This window comes from Hyposmocoma kahamanoa, unplaced genomic scaffold (assembly GCF_003589595.1).
Source record: "Hyposmocoma kahamanoa isolate Upper Pololo Valley unplaced genomic scaffold, ASM358959v1 119, whole genome shotgun sequence".
Classification (NCBI taxonomy): domain Eukaryota; kingdom Metazoa; phylum Arthropoda; class Insecta; order Lepidoptera; family Cosmopterigidae; genus Hyposmocoma; species Hyposmocoma kahamanoa.
Genome location: NW_020653409.1, coordinates 3,520,891 through 3,548,826, shown reverse-complemented (window position 1 = coordinate 3,548,826; position 27,936 = coordinate 3,520,891). Strand labels below are relative to the sequence as shown.

At 36.5% G+C, this 27,936-nt stretch overlaps 1 protein-coding gene across 6 annotated transcripts in view; it reads right to left on the bottom strand.

The window, feature by feature from the left end:
* The window catches only part of LOC113240032, a 64,139-nt gene that overhangs the window by 19,610 nt on the left and 16,593 nt on the right, over positions 1–27,936 (bottom strand). For 5 of the 6 annotated variants that reach the window (XM_026477232.1, XM_026477233.1, XM_026477235.1 and 2 more), the window contains exons 3-10: positions 8,303–8,326; positions 6,233–6,515; positions 5,573–5,640; positions 5,132–5,338; positions 4,738–4,868; positions 3,775–3,913; positions 3,478–3,596; positions 253–3,394 (exon numbers count right to left, since the gene is read on the bottom strand). In XM_026477232.1, the coding sequence (XP_026333017.1) occupies positions 253–3,394; positions 3,478–3,596; positions 3,775–3,913; positions 4,738–4,868; positions 5,132–5,338; positions 5,573–5,640; positions 6,233–6,515; positions 8,303–8,326 (4,113 nt within the window). The remainder of the gene's footprint in view (positions 1–252; positions 3,395–3,477; positions 3,597–3,774; positions 3,914–4,737; positions 4,869–5,131; positions 5,339–5,572; positions 5,641–6,232; positions 6,516–8,302; positions 8,327–27,936) is intronic. The other variant, XM_026477234.1, reaches the window with a different exon arrangement.

Here is a 27,936-nt window from a genome sequence, read left to right as displayed (position 1 = left end):
GTTTTCCCTATGTTGGTACTGAAGTGGTAAACGATTTTTGTGTGTGCACAGACCGTTTATCGAGAATTCTAAACGCGTTTAACGCACTTCAGAGAAGTATTGCTATGTCTATGTGTCTCATATTTTTTTGTTTTAAGGTTCTGTTTTTTAACTTGCTCGCTAAAAAATTCAAAACAACTTCATTTCATAGGTAAAAAACACTTCAAATCGACTAATAAAATTCAATCATCGTTAGGTAGTGACAAGACTCACCTGCGCCAATGGTAATTTCAATTCCAGCTCGTTTCTCAACGCTTTCACACACTCTTCATCCAATGAGAATTTATTTCCAAGATCTTCAATTGACCCACCATTACCCGCTAGAAATATATCAGGCGTTGCTTCACTGTCTCGCAATATGATATCGTCCCCAGAAACTAAACCTTCTATGGTCAAAGGCCCCAAATATTCTATATTCATATTGTTTTCATTCTCTGCCATTGCAAGTTTTGATGTTATTTGTAACTCGATCTGGTTTAAGTCTATCTCTTTTTGTAAAGAGCTCAGGCCAGAATCGGTCTCCATAGGGGGAAGTTCATGAGCATCGAAATCGATATCAACTAAATATTTCTGCTGGGATGTCGACGCCAAGTAAACTCCAGGAGAATTAGGCGGTGTTGACGGAGATACGTGTTTAGTAGTCAGTGATTGGTCAGTTTCATCCGTGTTGTCAGTTTTTGGTTCCGATTTCTCAACTTTCTCATCACTTATTGTAACATCTTCGAATGCCAAATCATCGGGATTTATGTCTGGTACTTCATTCAAAAAGTTACCATCACGCAGAGGTGAAGGTGTTTCCAGATTTATCTCATTGAAATTTGAAGAAAAAGCCAATATTTCTTCTTTTGGTATGTCAATATCTGATTTCATATGAAACTCCATTCCTTTTAAAACTTCCGATGAACAGTTCTCAAATGGACCCAGTAGCACAGAGCTATTTTCGTCGTACGTATCAGTAGGGTGACTTTTTGTTGGCGACTCAAATGGGCTCAATGTATGATCCTGTACAAACTTTTGTTCTTGTTTAAATACAGTTATACTTGGATCATTGGGCATCTTCGTATCAGACAAATTCTCATCAAGTTTTCTGGGACATTCTAGGGTATTTTCCACAGAACTCTCACTTCCCTTCGGAGTACTGGCACAAATATTATCCTTGCAATCCTCATCTTTGCTACTTAACACTCTTTCTGCGTGCAAAAACTCGTTTGTTTCTTTTACCATACTTGGCAAGTCTAAGTACACAGTGGAGTCGTCTAATACTGAACCAGTATTTTCAATGTTAGCTGTTTCTAAGTGAGATTGTATGACATCTCTAACATTATTATCTAAAGTGCTGTTTAAGAGCATTTCACTACGATTAGCGTTTATATTATTATCATTAATGAGATCCATATATACGGTGCTGTCGTTCTCCTGCGGGAGTTCAGGTATTTCGCTAACATTATCAGATCTAAAAAAACTTTCATTGATTTTATTGACTTTTACTTCTTCTAATTCATTTACTGATATTTTAGCATTTTCTGCAGCGATTTGTACTATTTGAGATGGCAACACTGGGTCCGAACTTTCTTTGTATGTAGCAATGAAGTCAAACGTTTTTGTTTCGTCTTGAGTAACATTTTTAAGATTAGACTCTTCTAAATTTTGTACGAGTTCAGGTGTCTCGGTTTGCGTCATGCGAAAAGGTTCTGCGTCGTTCACTAATTCATTTATTTTATCGATTTTCACTTCAGTTGGCAGATTAGTAAACATTGCAGAATGTTCGTGTGTTTCGACTTCTTTACCTACTGTGTTAATGAGATCACTAGGTGGTAAAATTGCATCATCACTTGCATTGTTTGCACTTTCACTATTATTTTGCATATCATCTTCCATTTTATTTTGCTCAGCATGTACGCGTTCTTGAATCATCTTAGAAACAATGACGATTGCTGGTTGAATGACATAATTTTCCACTAAATTTTTAGCAATCTCATTGACTTCAACATTTATAGGCAAGGTCACATTTTCCATAGCATTTGCTGTATGTTCATTTTGATTAACATTTTCTATGTTGCTTGGCGTGAGTTCTTGTGTAAATTCTTTTGTTAAGTTATTTTCACTTACTAGTATTGCAGGTTCTTTATCAGTATGTGGAACAGTACTATCTATTGACTTAGTTTTCACTTCTTCAGTCCTTACGATTTCTTCTAATTTACTATCACACGATGGTTCACAGTCTTGTCTTACATTCAATTGTTCATTTGTTGCACTTACACTACATGAGACTACACAAAGATCCTTCAAATTAGGTAATTTACTATTACTATATTCTATTTTATCTTTTGGCAATTCTGTATTTTCACGCAAAGGTTCTTTAACTTCATCTATACCTTCTTTTTCTCTGCGTTCGGCTTCTATTTGACTCTCAAAATTATGTATAGTATCCATGTCTTTAATTGGCGTGTTTGGAGTCAAATTTTCTAAAGTGTGTTGGCTGGTAGTGTCACTATGGCGTTCAAATGAGTGGCTAAGGGTACCAATAGTGTCTCTGTCGACCTCATCATCATCGATAAGCTGAGTGTCTGTTGAGGCATCATATCCAGTTCCTAGAATATGTTGGAAATTGCTTATTCCAGGTGACTTTACCATACTGGACTGAATAGGATAATCTTTCTTGCAATCTAAACTGAGATTATCTCGTGACGGACTGGCTTGGTGGCTCGACTCAGAGCTTGATGTCTTTTCAGAGTTCAAGATATTATCGAGGTTTTTAATGACGTCGCTTACGTCTTTATAGTAGCTCACATCATCTTGACTGCCTGCAATAATATCTTTCAACCATGGGTCCACAGAGCTATCAGAGCGATCGTGATCTCTATCTCTGTCTTCGTAACTAATGTTGCCCTGGTGACACTCGAGAACTGCTGTCTCGTTATGCGTTAGGTAAATGTTACGGACGTCTTCTAATGAGCCATGGAGATTTGTAAGGCTTTCTGATTTGATCTGGACAGATAGAGGGTCCTTATCGGACATGATGCTACTGGAGCGAGAGACTCCAGTATCCATATCGACACTGAGCGTGTCGTGAGTCCCTACTGCAGGATCTAAATCCTGGTCAGAGCCCGTGAAGTGTGAGGCCATGGACGTGGAAGGAGCGTGGACAATTGCTACATGTTCATCCAGTTTGGGGATGGAGTTAGGCTTGAGGCGCTGCCAGCGCTCCTCAAAGTCACTGCTTGCTGGTCCGGCCTCTGTCGCTGCATGTGCGCCTGCATGGGTTGATTGCAGGTGGTTGATTAATGCAAGAACCTGTCCTGCCGTGGGTCTTTCTTCGCCGTCGGGATTCCAACATAGCTGCATTACTTGGTACCTGTTGACAAACATTTTTTCAGGCGTTTTGAATCTTAGAAATTTGGCAATAAACGTTATGTTTCTCTAGATAAATATACTTACAAGTGGCTTCTATAGACACATGGCAAGTCTGGCGGCGATGGTACGTGGACAGGTACTGGGGCGCCCCAGGCACATATTTCCCAGATCAGTGTGCCTAGTGACCATACTTCACTAGCAGACTGAAAGATTTAAATCATTGAGTCACAAATGGATGATAATTACATGCATGTCAATTTTTGAACGAAGTACTTTTCTGGGTCCGATAAGTGTATGAATGATTAGTATTGATTTATGTATTAAAGGATGTTCTTATTGTTGATAATAGGTTTAAGATGATCAAGAGAATCGTTCTTATACCGTATACACAGGAGGATGCCGTCGTGTCTCAGGCGCCGCGAACTCTGGCGATTCAGCTATGGTATAGTTGCCTAGCACACCGCGAGCGTTTTCCGCCGTGGCCGCGTTTCGTACTAGGACGTTGCCGCTGCATAGGTTTCTGCGAAACATAAATATTGTTTGCTACAAACCTTGCTGGCTGCTTTAGTTAACAACACATACAGCACATAGTATAGAGTGTTGGATGAAATAGATTTCGTTACTAGCAGTATGAAAAATCAAAGATTAAGAACCGGTGAACTGTGAACTGTGCATAATGTAGGAAGTCCATGAATCATTACAATATGCTCGGTCACTTGGGGGTGGAGTTAGTGCCAGCGGTTTGGAAAAACTATATGACTTGTTTTCTTGTGCAGAGCAAGTAACCTCTAAACATTGGAGATGTTTTGTAAGAAACCAAATTGCAGTCAGACGTGAAGAGTTGAAAGACCGACCTCAGCGATCAGCTACAATGTTTATGGTGTTTTTTATGATATCAAGAGACGAGACGAACAAAACTGTATTTGATCGGGACTTGTTCCCTGAACGCTATAACTTGGACCTTTTCAAGGCGAGAGTGACTAAGCATTGCTTAGGTGTGCATGCTCCATCGTCATCGTCACTTTCCATCAGGTGAGATGGAGGTCAAATGCGCACTTACTTATTAATAATAAAAAACAAACAAGACGTGAGGCTGGTAATAAGTGACATGTCTATTCATAACAGTTGGAGTAAGTGAGATGAGAGCTTTAAATTGTAAAGATCTGTGCTCACATACCGTTGTGTGCTCAGGTAATTACAAATAAAATTGGCTACGTGAACACACGAGTCGAATTAATCATAGTGGCCGACAACGGTCATCAGATTTTTATTTTTGTATTGTTGATCTTCGTTATAAGCATGGCACCGTATGTAAAAAAAAATAATGATTCGAATTGTACCAACCCGTACAAGTAACCCCTGGAGTGTAAATAAGTGAGCGCTGAGGAGATATCACACATTAGCTGCAAAGGTACACCGTTCTCGTTGAGTATGGCCATTTTGGGACGGTTTACCGTAAGGTACTGTTGGAGATCCTGTGAAAAATTTATTAATTAATAACGCTTAGAATCTAAAAATAAATACAAAATACGAGCTACAGAGTTTTCTACATCAATAATAAGTATAATTGTGCAAATGTAAGTTCTAAGATGTGTCCTGCGATCGGCGCAGCTTTATAAAGCTTGCGCCGATCGCCGATGCTATCGATTTTGTATGAGAATCACGACGGGTTTTCTTTTTGTTCCAAGGGAAACTTTTTTATTTGTAAAATCTCATAACGTTAAAATGTAGAGCTTACCATCGAGCACAGCTCGAATATAAGAATCCACGGGTCTTCCTGAAGGCATTTCGTAATGAATGTTAGTGTGTTCTCGTGTGTAACATCGCGGTACATTTTGGCTTCATCTAGAAAACGCGCTTTGTCCTCTAGACTTGCGTTCTGGTTAAGGATCTTTACGGCTACCGTAGATGTTGAACCTTCATCTTCGATTTCACCTTCCACCACCTGGAAATTTAATTGCTTTTTTTATGATACCACGTGATGAGACGAAAAAGTCATGCGCCTGGTAGTAAGCGACACGCCTGTCCATAATGGTTGCAGTGCTATTCACAACTTTAAGTCACAAAGGTCTTAGTGGTACTGTCACCGCACCCGTCACTCTGAGACGTAAGCACAAGTCCCTTGTGCCTGTAATTTCACCAGCGCCAAATTAATTTAATATAATCTGTCAACACTTACCCTTCCAAACCATCCTCGACCAATTTCGCGCAAGTACTGAAGTCCATTTCTCGGGAAATCTTCGCTACCTGCAAACGGACAGTATGGTTATGCTGATGGACGTCACAAGGTAAACTGCAGATATTTTTTATTAGACGCTGACACTTACGACCTGAATCAAAATAGGAATTCCCTGTACGTAAGAATAACAGGAATGGAATTACGCCGGGGTTTTATCCAAAAAACTCAGACCAGAACTAGTTCTAAGTAAATCGTACACTTTCTCGTCTAGCGCTCCGTTCAACCGTTAAGGTACCAAGGCCGTCAAAATTATTACTTGGAAATCTTGAGTTATCCCATCAAAATTCCTTCTATCTACATGAAAAAGCGTTTTATTTTTTTTGTATTGTAATAAAATATTGTTTTCAATAAGTTTGTGACATTTATTAACAAAAAAATGAATCTGCATAAAAACAATGATTTTATCAAAGTTATTTAAAAACAACAGCTGAGCTGCTTTTTCGGCTTACAGTCTGTTTCTGGATGGTTTGTGAATGATTCCAGTAGCGTGCCTTTTAGGTCATGCTGCGATTCGAACATCCGCAATGAATATCAGCATCGACGAACGTGGATGCCGATATTCGCCACAACCTTGATATGGACGTATATTGCTCAACTTACCGAACCAATCAGCGCAATGTTCCAAAGGATCAGCAACACGAATACCACTGGGCAGTGGTTCGAACTCCACAACAGATTCTCGGCTGACTCTATTCCGTTCTTCGTTTTCGCTAACTATGTACGCTGCTGCATTGTTATTGGCGATGTTCTGCATTTCACGTAGGGATATCGGCCCGTTATTGTTGTCCTCGCTGATGTTGTTGTTAACGGGTTCAGAGAATCCGGAATCGGGTGGATGGGAGCGACGACCATCGTGAAGGTGAGTTGCGCTCGCCGTGAACAACTGGAGGAGAATGTTATAGATCATGAAAGCGGAAGACCTCGCTATAACGTAATTGAGACTAATGATAAAAGTCAGAATCCAAGACGTGCACTGTACAAAATATCGATGGTCTCCCAAATTCGCAATAGGTAATGTTAACGTTACGCGGTACAGACTGTATTTCGTGAAAATGTATATAGTATGTTATAATTATTAATACAAAGGTCGAACACTCAGAAAAAATTCCTTCGATCCGGTGTGGAGTAACTTCACACAAATAAAATTGAATATCAATTCAATAAAAATTTAAATGTATATAGTATTTCTTAAGTAAATTTTTAACTGATATATCGTCGGCTTAGAATGAAAGCCGCATACGCGTTTTTACATAGTACGCTTTTACTGATTTTTGTTGAAGACAATCTCAGTACACAGAAAAACCAACCAAGTCATAAATGACCTAGTTCGCCACCCTTGTGGTGGAACATTTTCTTCAAATTTAAATGGGACCACTACTGAGGTACCCTCTTTCCAACAAAAAAAGAATCATCAAAATGGGTTCACAAAAAGCCGGAGATATCGCGTAAAATACATACAAAAAAACATACAGTCGAATTGAGAATCTCCTCCTTTTTTATTTTATTACGTTTATATTATTACGTTTACTACATTTTACAATACATTTTTATCTTCGTCCTGAAAAATTACATAGAAACACATAGGAGGTATCCACTCTAACACGAAGATATACAAATTACAAAAATGTTTATTACTATCTACAAAAGTACAAAAGTTTTAGTACAATAACTTAATATTGAAAGATTCCTTTGCGAGAGCTGGACCTGTGTTGCGAATCTCCAGGCTCTCCACCACCTAAATCTACATAACTATACAACTTTTATACTTTTTTTACTCACTTTATCACTGTCTTAAAGACAAGTTACTATCTGATAATAGATGTGTTAATAAAACAAAATCTAGATCACATTCTACAATATTTAGTTAAATATTAAAACCATATGCATAGGTAAATAAGGTCACAGCAAAGTACAAAAAACCTCTATTAACTGTAGATTAAATAAGATCTTTACAAATATGATAATAGGAGTCGATTATACCGTCTATTGAAGCCATTAGTACTATCAGTATATGAAATATTAGCACTTAAAAATTTCTACTCGGACGTCAGCATGCATGTTCCTATAATAAACATATTCAAAATTAGTTTCTACGTATGACCCCTGCTTTTTCTCATATAAATGCGCGGTTTGCCCCAGTTTAAGTGCGCTACACGGGAGTTCGTAAACATCTGCTGTTTATCATTTGGTTCACCAAATGTAAACTATTTGCTTACGGGAGGGCTACTTGGTAACTTTAGGTATTCTTAAGCGTCAAATTTCTTTGAGGCAAAATGTGGAGATACCATTTCAATCTTTTGTATTATTTTTTTTTTTCAAGACAAATAATAAGTTAGCACAAGAACTAAAACGATGTAACACAAACTCTATTTTTACCGTACGTTGTTTGTTATTATGAGTTAATTACTCTACGATAAAACGATTGAATATTGGATTTTCTAATTCGGGGTGAAAATCGATGATGAGTGGGAGGTAGATAGATAATCCAATTACTAAAAAATCAAACAGACACAAGAAATAAAACGGTAACATTCCAATTGCTGATTATTATCACACAAAATGTAACATACATAGTTTCATGCAGCTGCATCCGTCACCGGATTTCACAAACAAACATACAGACAGAAAAACAAGACGCACTCTACATCGTGGACTGTCTCTACATCGTACCTGATTGTCGGCTCCTTCGTTAGGCTGGTAACAAAAAAAATCACGTGTGAGAAACCACCTTAGTCACTATTTTCCAATGGACAGATTTATCAGCAATACGTTATGTTGCAGTGATATTGTTGGATTAACTGTATAAGTTATAGTAAGTGTACTATTATGTATGTTGAATAGAAAACAATTAAGATGATGGCTTATCGAGCATGCTTATATATCGTACGTTAAAATCAATATTGTTCCTAAACTAAAATATCAACAACACTCGAAAAAAGACCATTAAATTTTCTAAAAATGAGTTTGAATTTGAAAACGCGAGATTTTCGTTTAGTGACCATATTGGTTTTAACATTCTTTATACAACCGTAGTTTAATGCTATTTTAAATACTAAATATTTAGGTTAACTAAATTTTGGAAAAAAATTGGCGCTGAATCGAGTTCATATTATGAAAGCTATCTCGCCTTGGCGCCTGTGTGGGGTTAAGCGCTTTACAAAATCGTGACCCTTTACATATATTTCAATCTTATGCAGTAAGAAAAAATTAAGTAGCCTAAAAACTTAGGAAATCACAAAATATTTTATATTAAGTCGTTGAGTTATTTGTTGAATGGACAGTCAAGGAAAAATAGTAATATTATTTATTATAATGTCTATTCCCAATTTTATATTCTACTAACACTTTTTTCTCTAAGATTTTTAATGTTATTTTTGTTTAGTAAAACTTATTTATTTTTATACATAATGAAAGGCAAAATGGGATAAGTTACACTTTTGGTCATATTGAGTTGTATATACTGTTGGAATCACCTAATGTCACTGTTTCCAACGGTATATACAGGGTGTAAATTTGAGACGGGGCAGCAACGCCATCGCCAGCCATTTTAAACGTTGTAGTTACAGGAAAACGGTTCTAGAAGACTATCCATGAATTTTAAAGATATTTTGATTGGCATTCACAGATTTTGAAAAAATGGTACAGTTAGCAAGATAAAAGGCAATTTTTACAAAACTTTTTTTTATGCCATTAGATCCTGTCTCTGTTAAGAATCAATAGTCTCTATGGGACCAACTGAGGTAAGAGTACTCGAAATGTCAGAAATCACAAAAAACTTTTTACCATACATTTTGTGGGGACATATTTAGTAATTAGTTATTCGGGGTTAAGGAAACTAACAAATTGACAACGTATTATGTATTTCAAAATAAAAGCAATAACAAAAAGCAAAATAACATAAAAAATGTATCATAATAAGTGCTCGAATAGATTGCCGCCTTGACGGATGCATCGATTCGCTCTCTTCCGCAAAGAACAAGTAGCGGCTAAAATTTTACTCGGATGGATTCCATTGAAAATTGCTGCATGTGCGTCTTTCAATTGTTGAAAACTGTTGTATTTTTGTTTTATAAATTTCATTTTACTAATGCATAATATGTTGGTTTCCTTAATTACCTAGAATAACTGATTACTAAATATGTCCCTACAAAATGTATGGTAAAAAGTTTTTTGCGATTTCTGACATTTGGAGTACTCTCAGTTAGTCGCATAGAGACTATTGATCCTTAACAGAGACCGGGTCGAATAACATAAAAACAGTTTTGTAAAAATTGCCTTTTATCTTGCTGACTGTACCATTTTTTCAAAATCTGTGAATGCCAATCAAAATATCTTCGAAATTCATGGATAGTCTTCTCGAACCGTTTTCCTGTAACTACAATGACTAAGGTGGCTGGCCTTACTGCCCCGTCTCAAATTTACACCCTGTATAACTCAATATGACCTAAAAATGTCGCTTATCCCATTTTTCCTGTCAAGTGTCGATATGTACTTATAATTTAGATTACACAGATCTAGTGTAAATAATTTTTTTTTCCTACATAAATATAAACTTACATGAGTTCTCACGTAATAAATATTACACGAGATTCGGATTAATTTTCTACATCCATGTTTTGATGCCATGACAATTTATATGAGAATATTAAAATACATCCCTTGAAAGATTAAAAAAAAATACTATATTTACTATCAAAACCATAAAAATACCGATTACACGAAAAAAGTTGGTTTTTTTTCTATTTAAAATACGTAATATACCGTTGTCTCTAACAAGTGCATTACTAATGCATCATCTCATCAATTATAACCACAACACGTCCTGGGAACTTTAAAGGAGCCGGAGCCTTAACCTCACTTAATACAAGTAACAGGGTAAAAAAAATAAGTTAGCATTTGATAAAATGTTTGTTTTTATCGAGATCTTGGATTTTCGCGATTGTTACACATAGGAAATGAAAGAATTTTTCCGGATTTAATCGCGTTTATTTGTTTTTTCAAACAAACCGACGTTTTGGGCTCCTCCATTTAAATCCGGAAAAATAGTTTCATTTCCTATATTTAATTTTGTTTAAATAACATCGTGAGTTTGCGATCAAGCGTTCACCTATTTAAAAAAAATACTGCAATTTGGTACACGACTTTACCATTTACACAAATATAAATATGGGTTGTTCGTTTTAGTTATTGTGTAAGGTGTGCGTAGTGGTGGTTAATTTTAACTATCTTCAAAAACAGGTGGTTTCATAAATATCTGTGGCAAGGGCATGTGCAGGATCTTTTCAAAAACTCGATCTAGGACGACCGATTTTTAAGATTCAGATTATATTAAAGTTGTCATAATCCTGAAAAGGTTTTCATAGTGAATTTGTAACTTTTTGTACGTGCCTTTTTAATGTCAGATAATTTTTTTTAAACAATTTGCGTAAATGTTTATGATTTTAGCTAACTTGCTTAACTTATGGAACTGAGATTTCTTGCCGTCTGTACTTTATAAGTACTTAACCAAGAATGAATTGATGATTCAATGCAGACAGCGTTGCATCAAGCTTTAATTCGGCCGCCGGAAACACAATCGTATTGTTCGTATTCGTTCATTGTGTTGGTATATCGATGCAGGACATTTAGGCCTTTGTTTTATAGTCATTCAATATATTGAGTCGAAGAATAGTACAAACTTAATTTTTTATAAAGTTTGTTATTATTAGACTTATTTTATGAAGATCCCAGGCCACATACAGTTTACGTTTCAAATTTAGGCCTCGAACATTGTGCGTATAGCGCTATAAAGCGTGAGTAGCCGCTATCAACATGATAATAATAATAACGCACACAATCGTAGCCCCGCACTAGAGAAACCCTGTATCGCGGGTGCTATGAACGCACACATTCAACATACAATGACACCCAAACTCACGAGAGAAATAAATGTAGAACATACAAATATTTCTTCCGGCCCGAGAATCGAACCCGTGTGGTATTTCAACATGGTAACCGTTCGACCACGGAGGCAGTTAATGATGATGATGTGACCAACTTAACGGTTTTATTTGCGCACGTTGAAACCAATACCGTCACTGAAGGAAAAAGTCAACTTTCGAAGTGAACTTTAAGGCGAAGGTATCGTGGTTGTATTCGTAGGTTTTGAAATGTGTGAGGTAGACGCGGAGAAATTCATTAGACATAAAATATACTCTCTTACTGTAAAATAAGCTCATGGTGTGATGTATTTACTACTATCTGTATCTCTAATAAATAACAATCCAATGAAAACGATTTTTCCGTAGATAAACGTCGTAAAAAATATACAAAACTTTATGTTTTTTTATCGAGTTTGTTTCGGGTCTCATAATTCATTATCGGCTACTTCTTTTCTGTTATCATTATCAATTAAAAACAAATTGGATTCATATTTTTGAATATAACCGATTTTCCGATTGGTCCAAATAGGTAAAAACGTCTAGTTTGAATCTCACTTCACCTTAATGATTCTGAAAATAAGTTCAAATTTCGGAAGGTGAGAGTTTTGTCGTGACGGTATTACTTTCAAACTGCGATATGAGGAAATATTTCAGTTTTTTTTTTACACTAGTGTAATATCATAATATCTTATATATATCAACTAGTTGACTTTGGAAAGTATTTTATTATTCAAGTAGTAATTAATCGTAGTAGCAAATAAGTTCTTGTGGTTAAGATTTTTTGTATTAAGGCAAAATTGACATGGCACTTAAGTACACGAAAACGTGGATTATGCAAGTGCTCCTAGTATTTTTTGTAGCAGTAGAGCTTCTTGCCAAAGAGTTCGTGTCGGGAAGTAGCGTCACCTTATCTACACAGATCAAGAGTCTAGGGATCAAGCACGTTTTTGCCAATTACTGAAAATCAATTTTTAACACCCTTCGCTTTTTTTGGCAATATAATTTGAATTCGCAAATGAAATTGACCAAAAAATCCATTGGTGTTAAAAAAGTCTCAATCAACCTGATTTTTAGTACCAATAACGTGCTTGATCTCTAGACACTTTTGATGTGTGTATTTCTGTCGCCAAGCAGTAATGTGTGCATTACTGCGTTTCGGTTTTGAAGGGTAAGGGGTGAATTTACAGACATATGGGACTTTTCAACTTATGTCTCAGTCAGATCTCTCTGACTGACCTGCAACTGTTATAGACAGGCGTGTCGCTTATATATTAGCTGTCCGCACCTTGGTATCATAAAAAATACGCTACTCTAGTGATGGTATATTTTAATACATATCAGTGGCTTTCTAGGATAGTGGCCTATCTCAAAATCACCTAATTCATCAGGAAGACAATGAATAACAAAACGTAGGTGTATCTGACGCGCAAAGAGAACGAATCGTATAACGGGCTAATGTTATCACGTGATCATTATAATGGAAAGTTCAGCTGAGTGTTTTATTCACGATGAAATTTAACACATTCTGAATTCTGAATATAAGTGTGTAATACATCAAAAAAGATTTTTTTTTCGTTTGTGTCACTATCCTACTAAAGTAGATAGATATATTATATAGGTAGCAATATGTATCGAGATCTTAGGTTTTTGCGATAGTTAAACATTGATTTAATGTCAGCCTGTTAACACCCATTGCTGGGTATGGGCCTCCTCTTTGGCACACCGATCCTGTGCGAGCATCGAGTATGTGCGAGTCTCATCCACAGTCTCCCGGCCACCCCGACGACGTTATCCGACCGCCTAGAAGGTGGTCTGCCTCGAGGAGCGAGAGCTCCTACCACTCAGTGACCGCCTTGGTCCATTAGTCGTCGTACCGCTCATGCATGAAATTTCGGTTTAAAATCGCGTATATTTGTTTTTTCAAACCAATGATTTACACCCGAAAAAATAGTTTAATTACATCAACATGAAGTTCCAAATTTTTTTTTAAATACTAAATAACGAGACTTGCAAGTCGTGCGCCTTTTGTTAAGCGACACGCCTGTCCATAGTAGTTGCATACCACTCAAAGTTTTAAATGGCAAAGACCTGAGGGACACTGCCACATGGCCCGTCACCCTAAAACATAAGTTGAGAAGTCTCATGTGCTTGAAATTTCACCAGCACCCTTACCCTTCAAAATCGGAACGCACTAATGCTCACATTACTGCATGACGGCAGAAAGAAGTAATGGCAGTGGTTCCCTATACGAACTCTTTCACAAGAAGCTCTACTGCTACTCAAAATTGTTAGTAGACACGAGCAGTCATGGTTGATGAAATTAATAAGAGACATCCATCATCATCACAATCAGCCAATTTGCTATAGGAAGACATATACGGGAACTGTTCGAAACAAAGTTTTCAATGCTTTCTTTTTTTTACAGTAACGAAGGGTTGAAACAAAATAACAGGAAACACTAAACAGAACACTTGAAATAATTATTAGATTCGGACGTTGCGTAAATCCATGTCAATAAATGGCAATAAATGAATTTGCTTCTCCACGAAGCCAGTGAAGGTTAAATCGTACAAAACAGCCGAGTTTGTTGAATATTTCTGTCATGTAGTTAATTTTCACACCCTCCCTCCGCATAAAATTAATAAAATCGCAGACATAATAAAATAAATAAAATGTTAGACAAATACACCAATTGCCTGGTCTCAACCTAGGTACTATGAGTACCAGAGCAACGGAATTCACTCTGGGGCAGCGCCATCCGGTTTACCGAGGTCGTCAAAATTATATCGATTACTATACCTACCAGATGTACATATTATCAACATTTGTTTTAATTTGCACCTTACGTTTCAACTGAACCTGAAGTTTCAACTGCTTCCGTGGCCGAACGGTTTCCATGCCGGACTGCCACGCAGAGGTCCCAGGTTCGATTGGAGAATTTTGGATTGGAGAGGCCGGGAGAAATATTTGTATGGCCTACATTTATTTTTCTCGTGAGTTTGGGTGTAATTTGTGGTTGTCTATGTGTGTGTCCATGGCACCCGCGACACAGGGTTTCCTTAGTGCGGGGCTATGTCGAGTGTGTGCGTTATTATTATCATTATAGATTTCAAATTTGCAGTACATAAAAGAAAGGCGCGTTGCCATTATGTTGTGACGAAAGATAGAGTGTCGTGGCCTTGTATATTTAAATGATGTTGTTTACATATAGTACAACATGATTAACTGTCGTTCACGACTTTTTTGACTATACGACGACAGACTGTCAAGACAATAGGAAGAGCTATAACGACAGTCGTCAAACGATAAATAAAACGTTACGATAAAAATGTGACGACAGATAATCACAGCCACTATTGTCGTCACGTTTTATTTATCGTGGCCTCATATCTACAAACGACAAGGTGGCTGCCATGAAATTGTCGTCATGATCCAGTGGGTACAGCTAGGCATGATTGTCGTTAAACGATAAAAAAGTCCACGACGGATAGTCACGATATGGGAACAGGCTAGACGCGACGGTCGTCGAACGGTAAATAAAATTTTATGACATTTTGGGAACGCGCCCTCACAGTTTATACATATAGTGGTCGAAAGCAAATAAATTGCCCATAAGATAAGCAGAAAAGAATGTTCCAATGAAATAAATACAGATTTATTCGGTGCATTGTACGGAATTACGGCAAATAGAGTTGTTATCTTTTATTAATGGAACTAGACTAGGAAACGAAGAGGAAAGCCGTTGGCCTTCGGTTGCGTCCTACACTTATTGTGGTAGCTAACTTGATATTTACTCCTTAGATTTGAGTCCGTTTTAATTCATTATTGAAAACATTTTGAAGCGTTATTTTCACAGCTGAATGGAACAAAATTTTGTAATACGCACTTTTCCTTATTTCTTATAACCTTTTTTCATTAATGTTTGCAGCTGCAAGTTAACATTTCCGCGAAAAAAAAACAGTAATAATTTTGTGGTGACAATGAATCACTAAAAACTACGCCACTTTCAGAATCTTGCAATCAATCTTTCCAGTACATTAGAACGACCAGCACCGGCAGTACTGCAACACATTTATTTCTGCCGGCAAGCAGTAATATGACTGTTACTGCGTTTCGGTTATAAGGGTAAGGGTTGGAACTTTTCAACTTATGTCTCAGGTCTTTGCGATTTAAAGCTTTGCGTCTATTATGGACAGGCGTGTCATAAGAAAAAAAAATTGGAAATCTTGTTTCTAAAACCTTCTTATTAGGAAAGTGAAATAGTATTGAATTCATATGTCCGTAGATTCGCAAGGTCAAATTTGATTAAAATTTATAAATGTAAAACAGAATCTCATACAACCTCCAGCAAGGTTTAGTCATTCGTTCTTTATCAAAGTCAAAAGTGCACCTTACATAACTGAGAATAAAATTGAATATTTTATTTTTTCATAGGTAAAGACAATATCGTGTGAACGAGGACAGGTCACAGTTGATATTGCTAGCTTTTTAGTTTCTGCATGTTGCAAGTGGCGAAATTACAATTACAATTGTATGAAATACGAGTACAATGCAAGGCGATTGGCTAACGAGATGGGCGTGTGCGAATGATTATGATAAATTGTTACAACGCCGCTCTGTAGGGGATCTAATTGTTTGTCATCTGTTGTTTAAATGGAATGTTACCACAGTAGACGTTTCTTGAAAGATTTTGTCGTACTGTATTTTTGTGGTAAAAATCATAATCCTATTATTGTAAAATGTGTATTTATTTTATTGAGCTATGAAAAACAAGTACAAGGTTAAGATACGTAGTTAGAATAACAATACAAAAACATTAAATGTTTAAATGAAGCAATGTCGCTATTGGTAAAAAAAATTACAAAACTGAAAAACGGATAAAGCAAAAAAATAGTTAGAATCTCCTTATATAACTTTTTTTTATAATAAAAAATCGTGAAATTACACCTGTTTGCCAAGTTTTATTGAAATCGGTTGCCAGAAAATGCGCGAAACCGGGTTCATCCCCTAGTTTGCCACCTTTAGAGACGGAATATTTTCTTCAAATTGAAATGGGAGCAATACCGAGGTACCCCCTTTCCAATAAAAAATATTTATCAAAAGCGGTTCACAAATGAGTTATCGCGTAACATACATACAAAAAAATACAGTCGAATTAAAAACCTCCTTCTTTTCAGAAGTCGGTTAGAATATAAATTGTATGTAAGTTCCCAGAGAGTAGGCTGAGGTGGTATGGACACGTGAGATGACCTCCTGAATACATTGGTAATGCCGTGATAGAACTGAAGAACCCTGGGTCCAAAAAACGAGAAACACAAGATGAGATGGACAGATCATATTACCAAAGATCTAAGGAGCTGGCATGTTTCTGAAAACGATACGCTCCACAAAGCAAAGGGAGAGCAAGTACAAGAAAAGCAGACCCCCACATAAGAAGAAAATAATAATTCTAAGAGAGAGAGAGAGTTTGCTTATGGTACAAAAAATGAAAGAGCTCGTGATATTTCGGCTAGATGGAGTAACCAAACACGAGAACACTTCTAACTGCAGCTACAGAAGGTTAGAAAGAACTGTTAGCTAACACCTAAACGCTAACATACGCAATCGAAGAAACGACAGGAGAAAGACGTAAGCAGTGATCTGAGTAGGTAGAGCTATTTCCAGTTAATGACCTCAAACGATATGTTTGTTTAATATGGATATGACATCGGCATACCGCTACTTTGGATAATCCGCTACATTGCGAAACCATTACAATTAAACAATGCTTATCCACACATTTTTCTCAAAACATGCTTTTTTTTGTCCCAGGTTTATTGAATAATGATTTGTTAAAAAATGGATATCCATATTATGACCGGATGTTGCGCAGATCACTTGTTATAAAAAACCAGCATGTAAGGTACGGCACTGCGTCAGTCTTGCGTGAACAGATTATTAATATATCAATAAAGTTTATTAGAAGTTCATCTACTGTCATTTGAAATATGGACCTTCGACTACAGAAGAAAGCGAGAAAGATCGGCTGTGATAATTTTAAAACTCGGAAATAAAACAAACATGAAAAGAAAATCGATAACATCAAACTATTGAAGAGGGAAGCAGATCTAGCATCCGATTGACTTCACTGACAAAACACATTCGCGGAACCGTTGCACAATTAATAAGACATTGTTTGTCACCAACTTAAGTTTTCAGGTGGACAATAAATTCTCACGTTCACTTTATTAGAACTAACGTGACGGCGAAGGCATAATGTAAGTTTGCATTACACCATGTTTATACTATCAACAATAGTAATTCCCGCGAACGGCGCTTCATCGACGCAAACAATGGAGTTGTAAAGCGTTTACGGCTTATAGCTCTTTCAGTTTACGTAATGTGTTGCTATTCAAGTTATGGAAATCTGAAATTGTCTATACGCTTTTATGTTCAACAATTTTCGAAACTTGTCACTAAGATTATTCCATCTGGTTACTTTTTTTATTTATTTATTCAATTTCAAGAGCAAATTTTACAAAAAAATCTACTCTTCTTTACCGCTAGGTGAAAACATAGTGGTTTAACCACGTAGCGATACTTCCTTATGTATTTTACGCTTTGAATTTCTGAACTCAACTAACATGGGTCACAAGCAACCTATTTCTGCCGCCAAGCAGTAATGTCAGCGTTACTGTGTTTCGGTTTTGAACGGTCAACTTATGTCTCAGGGTGACGGGCGCAGTGGCAGTGCCTCTCAGATCTTTGCAATTTAAAGCTCTGAGTGGTACTGTAGCTGTTATGGACAGGCGTGTAGCTTACCATCAGGCGCACGACTTGTTCGTCCCGCCACGTGATATTATAAAAAAAATGTATTAACGATAACTTTCGAAGGACTTAAGGCAAGTCACCGGAAGTGAAGCGGAAAAAAATGTTTTGCTAGATCAAATTGTTTAGGTATTTACTATTAAATAACGGTCTTACAAAAAATACATGATACACGTAAGGATATTGTCTAAAGAATGTGCTAATTTGTTACACGACAGGATGTGTTTAATCTGATCATATAAAATCTTGAAAACAGGCTAAAATAAAAGTAGAAAAAGAATTATTTAAGAATAAAATATCTAACTTTGTACATAATTTTTACACGGATATTTTTCTCTTTAAATAATACGGAGAACCTGCTAACCTGGTTTTCAACTGAACCCCTGTTAGCTATTACATTCAGATTTAACCCAAAAATTTGCAAATTGTGACACGCCGAGCCGCCCTGTGCCCCGTCATTCACCATCGGGCGCATGTCGACGTCCAATCTGTGTCAAATTATCTTCGCCTGTTCTTAATTTATTCATATTAATTTACAGCGCGCGGATTGCGGGACGTGAGGGGCGACCCTCCGCCACATCTCACCTCCTAAAATGTATACTCGTGTTGAAATACTTCGCCTTAACATTATGCTACGTTATACAGAAGACCTTCAAGGCAAACATCGAAATATAAGACTGAGTCAGAGGAACGTGCGGCTTTTAGTGATTTTACATAATCTGCTGAAGCGAATCGTGTGAATCGGGAAAAGGTTTCCTACTTTACATATTTAGTAAAGGACAAGACGTATTATGGACGACCCATAAAACCCTGAAAATGGGAACTGTACCTCTAACGTGAGTTTACATAGGGGCAGGCGTCTCTCGCGATCGCATACAATATTCGTATACAAAATGTTACTTCTTCTTATGACCACTAGGGGTGCTTGTACAATATGCCACATAAAATAAGACGAATACTTTACGTAGTGTCAAACAAAATTGTCATTATAGAGTTTTGCTGGGGTTGCTGTGGTACTGTAACGCAACAGGCATGTTCGCAGAAGCTCACACGGATGGCTTTCACGCTGTTCTTAGAAAGAGAGCTGCCTCGTTGTTAAACCGTATCCGTGGCAGCTCAAATGACGTTCTTCGCGTTGTGGCTGGTAGGGTTGACTGCCCGATCATGCATCATTGCATGAGACTGCATTCGCCTTCAATTTGAGAACTGTTTTTATTTTCTTTTTTGTTTACATAATTGTGTAACTTTTATAATATTATGGACTGGATCTGTTTGAAATAAATGAATTTTGATAAATTCAAGACCGAAAATACCTTCTAAAAAATATTGTGAAAACGAAACAAAAAATGAAGAAATTATAAGATTTGGCTTCATGGATTAATTTCGATACCGTAAAACCATGGATTCAATTCCTGTACCGGAAGAAATATTTATACGGCATGCATATAATTTGTGGTTGTCTATAGTTGTATTAAAGGCATTCGCGACACAAGGTTTCCCTGGTGCGGGGCTATGAGTGTGTGCGTTATTATTAATATTATTATTATTAATAAATATAAAAAAATAGATGCACAGGTAAATATAATTAGTGAAGTGAGGTAAATAAATAAGTGTTACAAATGAAAATGGACTGTTGAACTGGAATATCAAGGAGAGGGCTGGATAACGTATGCTGTATGCAATAGATATGTAATCCCATTCTAAAAGCAGGGCAGTAAAAGTATAACTTTTCATGTAGTAGTCGGGTAGTTCTCCCCCTTGATTCATTTTGCTTAAAGCATTTCAGTTTCTCCCAGAAACCTAAGTTACAGTGCGTCAGGAATAGGATCCGAATTGTCTAATGACCGTCTGTTCGCATGCCAAGCTCCTACAATCTGTTAACACGTGAGCTGGCGTTTAGTGCAAAAAGTATGTGATAAAAGCATTTTTAAAATGCTGATCTGTGATTGAACACGTTTGGTACTTAGACAAGCATTCCTCTCAACGCGCTGTTGAGTGTTTATGCTCACACGGTTACAGAAAAACAATAATATAGTCTATGAATCACATAAGGATATAACGTAGGAATAGTTTTATTTAAATATCTTTTATCTTGTAAACACACGTGAGAAGTTCTTCGTAAATAAGTTGTGTCAGAGATACGGAAATAGGAGAACTAATATGTGAAGAATTCTGCGAGGCAGTGTTAAAACAAATCAGTATCAACATTCCTCGAAATGTTACTTATTATATTTGAACGGTCAGACACACTACGCAGTATCAAAAGTGCTATCAAATAAAAGCCCAATATTACGCTTGCAAAAAATGTACCGTTTTTCTTTGGTATTTTTTTATTTTTTATTCTTTGCCTGCCTTAGAGTTACATTATTGCAGAGGCCAGGAAGTAAGGAATTGCTGGACGAGTATGAGTTACAAGGACAAGCGCTAGCGAGGCCTTGTATTAATACGAGTCAAGCAATCCCAGTTCCCGCCGAGGCATGTATAGTGATTTTCTCAAACAATGATAGGAAATTAATAGAAGACTAAAAAGAAGATGTATAATAGAAAAAGTAATACAAAAATGTTAATTAGAAGTAATATTTGAAATAGTTTTTTCAGGCACATTAATAGTAATCTGCTGAACTTTTGATGACGTGGTTGAACGTGTATCCGTTACTGTATTTTCGTTATTGCTCTTCTTACAAGAACTTATTTTCGCAACGAACATAGAAAAAGTTCCCCAAAAAAAACCCCAAAGAAGTTTAATTAATTTTCGCGCCTTTTTTAAAAAAAAATGTGGTACCAGGTTGGTATTTTTAATTCTCGCATTTATGAACACTTGGCAGTTGGCTGTACGAGTTTATCTTTTGCCAATTTACATATTTCATTAATAGTAAGCAGATTTAAAGGTTTAGAGAAGTGGACAGTAATGGATTTTCATACTTACTTTGCAGGGCTTGACCGGGAAGAATTAGCACGGTCCATAAATGACAAACTTTACGCGTTCGTTTTTTGAATGTAATGCTAATATTTCCGAGCATATTTGAGAAAATAAATACATATATTAGTATGCAGTTAGGAATCTGATACTGGATTTCCGAGTCAGATCTTTAAATCCAACAAAATGATAAAAGCGTAACTCATAGGATTAACGACTAACGTAAACTCACATTTCATTCTGTCATGTTTATAATTGTATATTTACTGTGCCGTGCGAGGCTAATAATTTATTAAATTCTGACTTTTAAAACTACTTCGGTCTTGTGAAACAGGACAAATGAATTGTTTAAACAAACGTTGAAAATGATACATTGACATTGGTATAAGCTTCTTCAAAATGCATAGTTTTTCTGATGATGTACACATTACGGATTTTGAATAAAAATAGGTACAATAAATAACATTGTGTTTGTGCCCAAATTATTGGAATACCATACAATACATTGCCATTTTTTGTCCAGAAAATAAGCAAATATTGTCAAATATTAAATTGAATTGAGATTAAAAAAATATAGAACACTACCACATAATGTACTATGAGTACCAGATCAACGTAATTCACTCCGGGGCGCTACGCAGAACACCCTAATGAGATCCAGATAAGAAAAGTTCACTTCTGAAATTGGTCCGACCGGGAATTAATACCGGGACATCCTGCCATCCAGAGCATACCGTGGGGCCACCGAAGTAGTCACTGATCAGAAAAAGGAAAACTACACGTACGTAGGATTTGTTTAAGAGTCTATACTACCTTAGCTCGAATTTAAATTTTTCCCGTACTAATACGGTTCATTTCGCTTGGGTCGAGCGGTAGGGACACTGGCTTTATTTCAGAATTTATTTTTTACAAAACGACATTAAAGCCATTTGAAAAATGTATATCGTATACTATACGTGTTCTATTTAGTTCAGTTGATATTAAAAAAAAAACCTTGGTTTTCTCTTGAAAAATTTCGAGGTAAGTATGTTTTTTCTATTGTGAAAATCTTTAGGAATCGTGTTTTCACACAGTATACTAATCAGTGTACATCCTCAGTACATGTATTTTCCAAATTGATTGATTCAACGCTGTGACTGTTATGCAGAATCAACTAAAGCCATCTGAGGTTGTATCGACACTAACTTTTATTTCTACAAATCCACAAATAAGCATACGAATAGCAATTAAACAGAAGTCCATTGATATAAAACACAGGAGGCATTGATATGAATAAACGGGCTATTTCAAGGCGAACACGTGCTCCCGAGTACATTGTAATTAGCATTTAGTGCGCGTGAGTCACTGGGGCCGGTGATGCGCGCAGTAAACTTGGTGTGATCTCTTGTTCCGGCCCAGTGGAACATGTTCGAAGTTTTAAAAGTATTTTCCAATCACTTGTTGATCGTTCATTGATACCTCTCGACTTAAAGAAGCGAACTTCTCCGTCATCTAATAATGCATATCGTCATAGTAGCACTCCAAAAAAGACAAACTTCTTTCATAGCGATCGTCGAAACATAGTAACTGGCACAATGTGCCCTTGTGCGAAAAAAGCGAATGCACAAACCATCGGCTTTATCTTACTAGGTAACATGACACTGTTGCAGTTGCATTAGCAGACAGAACTTTCCCTCTGTAAATGCGCGGTCAAGCATACGCATAGAGAAAATGCATGGACATTGTTTTACTTACTAGCTCTTTATATGATCATCTAGTGGTCTGCAGATGAAAGTGCACTTCGCTAAGTCAGCACGTAATTATTAGAGATAAAAAAAGAGGGGGTTCTCAATTTGTGTGTATTTTTTATGTATCTTCCTCCAAATTTTGTGAACTGATTTCGATGATTCTTTTTTGATTGGAAAGGGGTTATTCCCTCTCCGATTTATACATATTCCGAATTTGCCACTCTTTAAGTGGCAATTAAAACAGAATTGTCATACCACACGAAACTGGTGTACGTGTCTGGTTCGTTTTATCTGGTATTTAGTAGCGACTTAATTGATCATGCGGGCGCAGCTTGCTGCAATAGGACTGCGGGATATCTTTATATTTATTTATTTATTTATTTACAGCATTGACTTTATTTGTAAGTCAATGATTTACAGCGAATTTTTAACAATAAATATATTTTGAGTAACAGGTAAAAATGAGTTAGAACAGTTACTTAGAGTAAGAATTTTGTCATTAAAGACAACATAATCTCAGTACAGAGTACTAAAAGAACCGACCTCAAAAGTACGTGGAATTACATATAATTACCAAGTTGTATTGAAATCGGTTACAGGAAAATGCGCAAATCCGGATTCATACCTTAGTTCGCAACTATACGGGACTTGACACAGGAGATAATAAAAATCGGTTCTTACTACTCAAAGTATATTGAGAGAGAAAAACGTATTGAATTGGTTCTCCAATTCCTCCACGCAAAATCAACCATTAAAATAATTGCTCCTTATAATAAAATTTAGGCGTTATTTATAAAAATGAATCTTCATGCGTGAACAGCCACTCTTAGACTTTGACTTCAATCTCACCTGATAGAAAGTGACGATGAAGTCGACGATGGAGCCTAACCCTAAATAATGCCTATTCACTCTCGCCTTGAAAAGGCCCAAGTTATATCGTTCAGGAAATAAGTCTGCAGGCAGAGAATTCTACTCCATAGCCGTTCGCCATATAAATCTGGAAGCGAAACGTTTCGTGTGAATCCTTGGAATGTCCACAACATAGGAGTGGAACCTCAGCCTACTTTGATATAATATAACGTATTTTATTTTTATTGAATATCATTGTATATTTAACCGACTTCAAAAAAGGAGGAGGTTCTCTATTGGACTGTATTTTCTATGAATATTACGCGACTACTAATTTGTGAACCGATTTTGATGATTCTTTTTTATTGGGAGATGGGTCAAGTTATGTGGCATGGTTAGTGTCACATTTATGTTAACCTCATGCATGCGAGTTGGTATAGGTATTGCAACACGGTAAAACGTAAGTACATTAAAAGAATTAAATTGACAACAACCGATATTAGCAAGGCATGATCGATTACACGGCCAAATGACTAGCACTTCGCACATACTGATTGAGGATGTAACCAGGTAGCGAGAAGACGTGACTGGCCTGTGTACAATGATTTGCAAGTACAAAACATTTATAAATCCACGCTTAACCACGCATTCGTGATTTATTTTATTACTCTGCGATATAATAGCAGATAAATTATAGGATTTCTATGTAGCAGATTAAGTGTTAAATGCGTCTTCCTGTCGTCTAGGCTACAACTATGCAACTATGTGGTTTTCTATTTCTATTTCAAACAATTTGCAACCGAATACATCCAACGTAATTCAAGTAAGAATAAGTTTTTAATCAATAGCAGGAAACCGAACAATAATATTGCAATCAAGTCTACACGCCTAGCAGTCAAAACATCCTGAGGTTTCTGCTGAGCCCAAACTTAGCACGTAGTAAGCGTAGACGAAACAATCATTGTATGAAACTACGTCCACAAATCACGCCCTAAATTAAGTAACACATTCTTACTAAAGTTTGCAAAGTATGTCATTTATTACATAGATAGTTGGAAAAAAACATTGAATCATCCAATATTTATTTAACCACACAGCCACCGCGTCAAATATTATTTATGTTTTTTGGGTTCTATCCAAATAGTACCAATTCGGTATTACTGCATGGTCGACTTGGCAGCTAGACTATTTTAGGTAACACAGACATATGGCAGATTTCCCTAAGGATCAAAGCTACGTAAGATAAAATCGGTTATGATGTGACATAGACCCTGTGGTAACGTCGAGAGAGGCGACAATTACTTGTATACGTAAATGAAGTTTTACAAGTTCATGTTTATAAAATTCACTTGTAAATGCTGATTCCAAGTTGATTACACAAAACTGGGTAGACTTTGTAAACAACAATGATAAATATAATAGACTAGCTTTGTCACACAAGTAGTGTAAACAGCAATTATGCAGAAGAATTATATCTTAGTATAAATCAGGTCACAAATACACTTGCAAAGAGTTTCAGTTGTAATGGCAAATGTTTGCATGACTATGCAACAACCAACGATATTTTGAATTGATGACATTACATTGCTGGCTGAGTGGCTGTCGATTGGCTTAGCGCGTGACTAAGGTAAGCAATGGGAGGTGTTGATTGCCGTTGGAGTGGGATAGGCACGGCACCGGGGTGTGCCTGACTCGGGCTTCATGCCAACTACAAGCGCCACTGCATCGTACGCGACAATGATATATTTACGCCCGATAAACCACTTTCTCAAGTCCTTACAGTCGACTTTGCCATATCTGAGATGAAAATAAAAAAAGAATGTTGTGTTGTGTGAATGTCTCGAGCGTAGTCTAGGGTTTTTAATGTGGAGCATCTCAAAGTCTACGTCATGAAAGAATTCGCGTGAAATTGTTTCTTTATTTTGTGGCACGTCATATAATTCTTAAAACGGATTTAGTTTTCTTTACGGTCTCCTTGAGCTTGACAATTGAGAGTCATGGCGTTTGGGGTTACAAAGGACGGTAGCAAACCAGCAAGGTCAACGATGTTTTGTGACTATGCATAGTTTCATGTTATAGAGGAACTGTTTATATTATACAGAGAGAATGAATATTGCGTGCAACCACTGCAACAATAAGGTGTGAGAATACTGTATCGATGGTGGCGTTCATTCTTACGGGAATGTGGGAATATTACGTCACTACAAGAGCTAATAATATACTTCACACGTTTCCGTTATTTCATTATAATGTTGTTGAAGTTTTAACTCAAAGGTAGTGTTAATAATTTACAAGGTTGTAAGAGGTTAAATGTCGAGGACAACAAAATCTCTACATGATAATGTAATGTCCATATATACAATGCTTGTAAACGCAAGTAACACCAATATAGGGTGCTAAATTCTAGAAATATGTACACAGTAGGTACGTCACACGGGTACGAGACAGACGGAAAGTACTTTAAATATTGTAGATAGGATATTTTATTTCATGGAGATATTATTTTATTTAAACAAAGTACTTTTTCTCAAACATGCTGGGGAATTTAATAATAATAACGCACACACTGTACCGCCTATTTATAAAAAAAGAAAATGGTGGTAAAATGTTTATTTTTAAAGTGCTTTGGTATTCTTTTGTTTTTCGTTTTTTTATTTTGTATTTTCGTCGCAAAAATGATTTCAAATGAGAAGAACGATAATGAAAATACAGCGATGATGGATACACATTCAACCACATCATCAGAGGTTCAATATTAATTTGACTGGAAAAACAATAACATTTTCTTTCAGCAATCGGTCTAACATGACCAAATATTACTTTTAATATTAATTAATATTTTTTTACTTTTTTCTAACATAAATATCACTCTCGTTAATCTTTTATTATTTCCACACAATGTTTGAGAAAAGCACTGTATAAGCCTCGGCGGGAACGGGTACTGCTTGAATCGTATCAATACAAGATCTCGCTGACGCTCGGCCTTGTAACTCACACACGTCCAGCAATCCCTTACTGCCCGGCCTCTGCAATAATGTACTACTAAATTAAGAATTTGAAAAGGGTTTGGGAAGAAAGAAATCTTTTTAATACAATAGAGAACAGAAGGGGGGAAATGTGAAAGGAAAAAGAAATAGAGAAAGACAAAGAATGACGTATAGTGAACAAATAAAGAAGATCAAAGTGAGCTGCTATAGAGTGGTCAAGGAGCTGGCTAAGAACCGTGAGGAGTGGAGGAGGCTACACCAACAAGAGCCTTGCTGTTAAGTAGGATGATAAATGTAATACGATGTAAGAAACTAAATCTTATAATAGACCCTTCGATGTTTTTTTCACATTTGGTCAGTTCGATTCCCAAATAAAGCAAACTTTTTTAAAGTCTTTCAAAGCGTATTACTTTTAAAAATAAAATAATGTCTCCATGAAGCAAAATATCCTATCAACAATATTTAAAGTACATTCCCTCCGCGCCCCATAGTCGTGAGACACCCTGTGTATTTTACATGATACACTAGTTATATATAACTACTATATCATTTATTAAATGGGTAGGTGAGGAAAAATAACACATTTCGGGAGTGGAAACATGCAACATATACTGCGTCGTAACTTACAAACGCTAACTTTGTCTCGTTAAACGTAATAATTTTTAAATTAGGCAATGTGTGTGTGTGTGTGTGTGATTGATGATATTTGTTCACACACATTGATAGATGTGACGATAAAGCATTCCAAATAAATACATTTGAAGTTATAAGAAGTGTTACAAGTTTTATTTACAACCTTTGTTCGCCTTTTTTCATTGAACCAATCAAAAGACAATTCGCCTGACGTTACCTGATTGGTTGTATTTATTAAGGTATCCGAGACAACAGCGAGCGCCATTTACTTTGCGTGATGTCCTTCAATATCTTCAAGTCATCAAAACAATGAATTGAGATATCCTTCGAAATGTTTTCTGTATACATACGTATGTGTGTCGTGGTCGTCAGGTAGGCGTGTTGAGAGAATCACACAGTAGATAAGGCTATCAGTCAATTTCTTGTTTGTTTAGTCGACTGACCCATGACTAATGTTTATATT